Source organism: Mastomys coucha, chromosome X (assembly GCF_008632895.1).
Source record: "Mastomys coucha isolate ucsf_1 chromosome X, UCSF_Mcou_1, whole genome shotgun sequence".
Lineage (NCBI taxonomy): Eukaryota > Metazoa > Chordata > Mammalia > Rodentia > Muridae > Mastomys > Mastomys coucha.
In genome coordinates, this window is record NC_045030.1 from 159646654 (window position 1) to 159653948 (window position 7295).

The following is a 7295-nucleotide window of genomic DNA, read 5'->3' on the forward strand; positions in this document are numbered from 1 at the left end:
TGGGGTTTGCCAGGCATCGTAGCACTTGCCTTTAATCCCAGCACTTTGGGGACAGAGGCAGGTGGATCTCCTCTGTGAGTTCAAGGGCAGCATGGTCTACAGAGTGAGTTCTAGGACAGCTACAGCTACACAGAGAAACCCTGTCTTGAAAGACAAACAAAACAAAACAAAACAAATAAAGGTCTGGGGCCAGAAAGAAGAGAGATGGCTTAGCAGTTAAGAACATTTGGTGCTGTTCAGGAAGACCCAGGTTCCATTCACAGCACCCATATAGCAACATATAGCAACTCACAACCACCTGTTAACTACAGTCCCATGGAACCCTCCAAGGACACCAGGAACATGTGTGGTACACATATATTTTATGTGCATATAAAACATGCATATCCACAAATACAATTAAAAACAATAATAGAATAAAAAGGTATCCTAAATTTGTACATATGTCAGAATTTTAGTAAGAGGACAAAGCTAATCATTCATATTTCCAGAACAACTTGTGATAAGGGCTCTTTTTTTTTTCTTTTGAGTCCTTATTTGGCAATATTCCCTAACACTTTGAAATCAAACTTTCTTAACACTAAGGTACTCATCAGCTGTGGGTTTACAACTGTTAATGAAACAAAAACCTTCAATGCACTTGTGGGAGTGTGTACATTTAAGACAAAATTGATGTGTTTTTGGAAAAGCACCAACTTATAGAAACAATTTGCCTCTACCCCTTCTGGCTTGTCAGTTTGTATAGCCATAGCATAGACTGGCTCAGAGCAGTGCCTCCTAACCTTAGCTGCACATTGCAGTCATCAAGAGAATACACTATATCCATGGATGAGGCCAAGGCTTTTGGTAATCCGATGTGATTGGTCTGGGGTGCCGATTGAGCATCAGAAAGGCTTGAAGTTCCCACAGTGATTGTAACATGCATCCTGGGCTCAAAGGGCATGTGGGCCTGTGCCCAGGCTGGCAGCCAATACCTTGTATAGGAGAGTGAAGCATCATTCCAGAACACATGTAAGGCCCTTCCCACCCCACAAAATGTTCATGGTGCCCTATTCTTTCCTAGTTCTACATGTCCTATCACCTGTTCATTGTGGCTTGTGCTGGAGCTGGTGCCACCGTCATTGCCCTGGTGAGTATCCCAGAACCACCCTAGTGTAGCATTTCTCCCCTGCCTCTGAACCACAGGTTTCCCTTTCAGCTTTAACCAGCAGATGAAGCAAAGGATCTCTGTATTCTGCTGTGGTTAACTGTTCCCTCTGTAAACTTAATGAATGTCTAGTTTGCAGGAAGTACTAGTGGCTGTCTTGGCACTGACTGATGCAGTTTGGACACTGGAAAGAAGAGAGGGTACCAACACCTGCTGACTAGGCACAGCATGTTGCCTTATTGCATTTAGCAATTAGTTCCATGATTTCATTCAGGGACAGAGACTCATGTGAGGCACTGCCCATTTCTTTGCAAAGAAATCTTGACTTCCAAATAGAAAGATAATAGTTGATCTCCTTATGTGCAGAAATAATCTTCTATAAAGTCATTTCAATGTTAAGCTGTATATATTGAACATGGCCTGCTGGAGGAAATACAGAGTAGCCTCTTGGTCATGTCATCCCATGTAGATTTCAGTGTAAGACACCTTAGTTAATACTGTTGATACATTACTAGTAAGTTCATGGGCAACATCACTATCACCCATGCCTACCTGAAGGTTCTCTCATGCTCATTATCTCTGGAAGGCACCTGCACACCTTTCTTGGGAACTATTTTAGCAAATGTGGCACTGGGTGCTTGTTTACCATGGATGCAAAACAAATGCAGCAAAGTATCAGTTCAGTAGACCTCAGCTGGCACTGTGTACATAAGGGGACTCAAATCCTTAAGTGCTTTGCACATGCCTAGTCATGGGTGAGAAAATACTGTTTTAGTGATTACGTATTTTACCAAGTAGGCAAACTTGGAATCTGCACATAATGAGAATCAACTTATAAGCAAACAAGCTTGCATGCATGTTTGTTTTGCTTGGTTTGTGATTTGTAGAAAACTAGTTTGAGATTGGGAGAGCAAAGAAATTTCAGCTGCTTGAGGATGGCCCATTCTCGGTTTTCCTAAGCATTAAGTCATTCCTTCCCATGAAATCACCATGGTCGTGACCTGTTCTCTTGGCTGAGCAACAGGCAGGAAGACTAATTGCTGCTGAGCAGGCAGTTTGGGAAAGATGAGAAGAAATAGGGCACTGAGCTTCATCTCTCATACTGCTGACCTAGCTCTCTATCTTGTTATTCTTGAAATACATCCAAGGCTTTTTAATAAGCTTACTGAGGGCAGAGCCAAGGACTTCCATTATGTATGTGTGATCAGAAAAGAGGCATGTGCTAGATGAGAAAAATCATCTGCTTTGATTAGAAGGTGGGGAGAAACCCCAGAATGAGCTGGCACTTATCCCTGCCCTGGTTTAGAGGTGTCACACCATCAGCCCTCACTGCTTGTATCTTACCGCCCTGTTTTGTTCTCTTCCACCAGCTGATCTACATGATGGCTACTACATATAACTATGCGGTTTTGAAGTTTAAGAGTCGGGAAGACTGCTGCACTAAGTTCTAAATTGCATAAGGCCAATAAGGAACTTTATGTAGGAGAGCTCAGCTCTGTAGCATGAACACCACTGACACTCCAGACTAAAGCGGGGCCTAGGTTTCTGCAGTTTTGCTACAGTAATTTGTAAATAGCTTCAGTTAACTCACTTTGCATGGTAGACTAAATAGGACTTACTGTACGTGAATTACAAAAGAATGGGGTCTGGCTATTCCCCCAGTTTGAAAAGGATTGTTATTTACTGACACCGGTGAGCATCCTTTGAAAAATAATTTTCTTGAACTTAAACTCTGAGCAGTATCTCTCAATGGAATATTAACACCTTGACACACCTGTCTTTTCTGTTAGTTTTGCTTGATAACCAGCCTTAGTGATGGAGAACAAGTGCTGAAGGTGGAAAGTTAGAACCTAGCTTTCATTTTGTCACACCTTTCTAGAAAATATTTCACAAGTATAGTTAAAATTAAGTTTAAAAGGTTTTTATATCACATGGTTGGCTCCTTACCAAATACATGCCAAGGTAGGCCAGATAAAAAATTGAAGGGTAACACCCATTTGATTTTTCTGAAAAAAAAATGATTACATATTTTTGATACAACACCATCAATTCATTAGAACCCACAAAACTGGTAACTTTAAATTGTCTTGCTGCATAGCAACTGTTCCCTCATAACTAGGTTCTTAAATTACATGTAAGATTTTAATGGAAAAAGAAGTTGGGCCCAGAGCTGAAGGTCTCATCTACGTTGAGAAGGAAGTATTACCGTATGAGAAGGGAGCATGGCCTTTAAGGCAACTGAGCTGTGTAGATTTGCTTCAGGCAATGGGAAAATATGTGGGAAGGATATGTGTGCCACAGAAACTGTAAAGAATGATAAGGATTTTTATGTGAAATGAACTCAGAGGAAATGAAAAACTGGCAGTTATAAAAGGAAGAAAATAGTTTTCATCACTACAAAACTGTTTACAGACTGCATACTTAGTTTTTAATTTTGGTTTTGACATTCACTTAATTTCTCCATGTTAAATATATCCTTCTATAATCATTTACTCAAAATAAACATTTGTCATACTTTGTAGGCCTTTTGGGGAATTTTTTTTTACCCACACATAAGTCTTTGCTCCACATTTTTAAACATAAAAAGCAACGTGTTTCTGAACTTCTGCATTTGTCTTTTTAAATTACTCTCAAAGATGGTAAAAAAAAAAAAAGCATTGTCATATATTTCATTTTACTTCTTCTTAACAATAACTTTGGTCATTTTATTCCCAAGTTCACTATATTTGCATACTAACGTTTCTTCAGCCTTGTAATATGAAGCAAACTAGTAGAGCATGCTCCGTGTCTGCCAGCTCTGCCAGCAGAAGAGTATTAATAGTGAATAACCCTCGCCCTTCTCCAGCTGATCCGTCTAATCTGACTAGCAGCTCGCTTTGCCTTCTCACATGCTCACTAGCCATCATGCTCACCCTTCTTTTCCAGATCCACTTCCTCATGATACTGTCTTCTAACTGGGCTTACTTAAAGGATGCAAGCAAAATGCAGGCTTACCAGGATATCAAAGCAAAGGAAGAACAGGAACTGCAAGATATCCAGTCTCGGTCAAAAGAACAACTCAATTCTTACACTTAAAAGTGTTTGCCAGAGCATGTCAGCCAACGAATTTACAGCTCTGACACATCATCAGACAGCTGCACTGCAGTACAGATGTGTATCCCACCAAACTAATGTAGACGTACCAACATTTCACTGTCTGTCTCAAGCTGCTGGGGTGGATCTCTAGGAAAACCTTCCAGTGGGTAAATCATTTTCTTTAGAACAAATATTGGAGGTTTCATGTTAGCCATTTTAAAAGGCAACACTTTGACAGAATGACCATTTATCCTTTGGAAAGTCATGGCATGTGCAGTTAACTGCTAGAGCAGTTCTAACACAGGAGATGGAATCACATCATGTTCCTTAATGGGGACCTATGGCATGCCAGTATCAAAGGATATAACCCTAGATTTACATATGCCACCTGTCCTCAAATGTTATCCAGATAGAATCAGTGTGAAGTTCATTTTTGATAGCTGAACTTTATTAACCTTTGGCTCATCAAAGATAACGTGATTCTTCCAAACTTAAAAATCAGCACCCCAATGGTCTCACACATTCATTTCCCAAGCCAGTCAGACACCTATCTTTTAGTAATGCTAAAATGAGCTGCAATGATGATAAATTTATCAGTGCAGAAGCTGGATTCTAACTCGAGCTCTGCAAAACCAGCTTTATAGTCGATCACATCTAACAAAATGGGAGTGAGGATTTGGTGATCACTATTCTTGTTTGGAAACAAATATCAGCTCTGCCTTAATATTTGCTTTCAATTTCTAATCATTTATATTGTAACCAGAAACCCCAAATTCCTTCATAGATGTTTTTGTTCCATGAGTATCTTTCTAAGAAGTGTTACCTTGTTAAAATGACCACCATTCTAAACCATTTTTACGTGGTCTGGACAGTGAGTTTACAGTTTCATTATCAACTATCTAAAGCCCAACTGCAAACTGACCACAGATCTCTGACCTCCTACTTTTATAGACTTTAATACATAAGGAACTTAAATTAGGGTTGATATTTATTTCATTGTTTTCCTATCTAAATCTTAATTTCCTGGAATAATAATGTTTGATATTCAGCAAGAAAACTGCTTGAGTTTAAGCCATTTTCAAAAGAAACTTGCCTTCTAACTCATTGTGTTCCAGAACATTAAGTGACTAATAGGTACTGGGTATTAGTGATGGTAAGTTTTGTGTTGTTCTTTCTGGAATGATCCATATAACTGTGGGGTGCATCAGTGCTTTTCAAAGGGGCTGCATACTATAGGGTTAACTATGTATATTCATGTTAAGAGTTAACTTGTGGTTTGGCTGTTTCCTGGATTTTAAAACATATACATGTGCAGAAATGTATTCAAATGAAAGGAAGCATACCTTTATCAAGATGCTATTAAAATTGAACATCAACTATAATATTTCATTTGGATTTTTTCTTTTGGTTAATGCTGAGAAATGCCTATTTGGATTCCTTTTAATTGGGAGACGCTCTCTTCTATGTAGAACAGTTGTTCCAAGATAGCTTAGTGTTTTGTTTTCCTGTTGCATGACAGAATTCAATATTTTTTCCAGCAGTGGAGGTGCTGTTAGAGTCCAGTGTTCTAGAAGAGGCGATGTCTAAAGCCTAATTTTACTTTTCTAATTCTGGTAGCTATTGCCAGGAATTTTTGAAAGTTTTGTTGAAGTAGTCTAATATTTTTTATGTAAAGAGCATTAAATTTTGCTATGTATAAATTTTTGTAACCTAACAGTGAATCAATATTTTCTATCAGTGCCAAGGGCTTCCTGTAGTTCTATTCAAGTGTTACAATAAATATTTGTAGATAATAGTCAATACTTGTGTATGCTTATTTTAAAGATCTATTTAGGTGGAAATAGTTGTGGATGTACTAAAGAATAATGAAATAAAATTATAGCTTCATTTGCTTGCCTTTTTACCATACATAAATCCTATCTTTCTCTGTTCGCGGTATGGTGTCATTTTTTTCATAATATACATCATCAAGATTTTACATAGGTAGAGAAATATAGTCCATGGGAGAATGCTACTGGTTTTATTTTGTACATGTGCACACACACACACAAAATATTTTTAGCAAGAGCAAACTGAGAAAATATTGTAACCCAGTGGGCTGTATTTTGTATAAAATGCTACTAGCACTTAAGAGTCTGTGAAAGCACAGGATTTTCATAACCAGTTTCTCCAATAAAAAGCCATCTACCTACAGGATTAAGACATACATAGCTTAATCTTGGACAAAGTAAAAAAAAAATTTAATAAGGGTCTATCAACTGTTGTTTCATAAGCCAAAGTCTAGGGGGAGAGGTATATTTGGGGATATAATGAAATCTAATTCTAACAGTTAATTCTCTAAGCAGCAGCACTAAATTTGTCTTGAGATTTCATTCTCTAACTTCAAATAACATTGTCAGGATGACTATGCATTTGGTCTCCACCTGACCTTTCTTAGGGAGGCCCTGCCTTTGGCATTATGGGCACACCACCTCTAAATGAGGTGTTGCCTCTGAATCACTCCCCTTCACTCACATACTGCAGGTAAATGAGCAGGAGCCCAAATGTAATGAAGTTTGTCTCACTTAATACCATCTGCTTAGGTTGCATTTTGTGTCACTGGATGAGCCTCCTGAATAAATACTATAGTGGTTTAACAAAACCACAAGTAACCTTGACAGTAATTCTGCCATCAAACATGCAAACCACTGGGGGGGGGGGACAGGTTTTTCTAGTTACCTCTTGTTAAAAACAAACAAACAAAAACATTTTAAAGGATGAAAATGAGCAAGGTGGTAGGTGCACACACCTTTAATCCCAGCATTCGAGTGACAGAGGCACTCTATGAGTTTGAAGCCAGCCTGACCTACAAAGTGAGTTTCAGGACAGCCAGGATTGTTAGACAAAGAAACTCTGTCTTGGAGGGTTAAAAAAAAGTCAAAGTTATAAGTGAAACCTACATATTTAAAAATTAACAAGTCCACTCATTATAAATAAGAATCAAGGACTCTATAATAAAAATGCTCGCTGTCTTATTCAGGGTTTCTATTCCTGCACAAACATCATGACCAAGAAGCAAGTTGGGGAGGAAAGG

At 38.5% G+C, this 7295-nt stretch overlaps 1 protein-coding gene across 6 annotated transcripts in view; it reads left to right on the forward strand.

Moving 5' to 3' along the window:
- Gpm6b (glycoprotein M6B) overlaps positions 1–6151 on the forward strand; it is a 152077-nt gene extending 145926 nt beyond the window's left edge. For 3 of the 6 annotated variants that reach the window (XM_031371106.1, XM_031371081.1, XM_031371091.1), the window contains 2 exons: positions 1064–1129; positions 4073–6151. In XM_031371106.1, the coding sequence (XP_031226966.1) occupies positions 1064–1129; positions 4073–4222 (216 nt within the window). In that variant the 3' untranslated portion in view covers positions 4223–6151. Of the gene's footprint in view, positions 1–1063; positions 1130–2517 lie in introns of all 6 variants that reach the window. The other 3 variants (XM_031371087.1, XM_031371099.1, XM_031371116.1) reach the window with 2 other exon arrangements.
- Positions 6152–7295: the final 1144 nt, after the last annotated feature.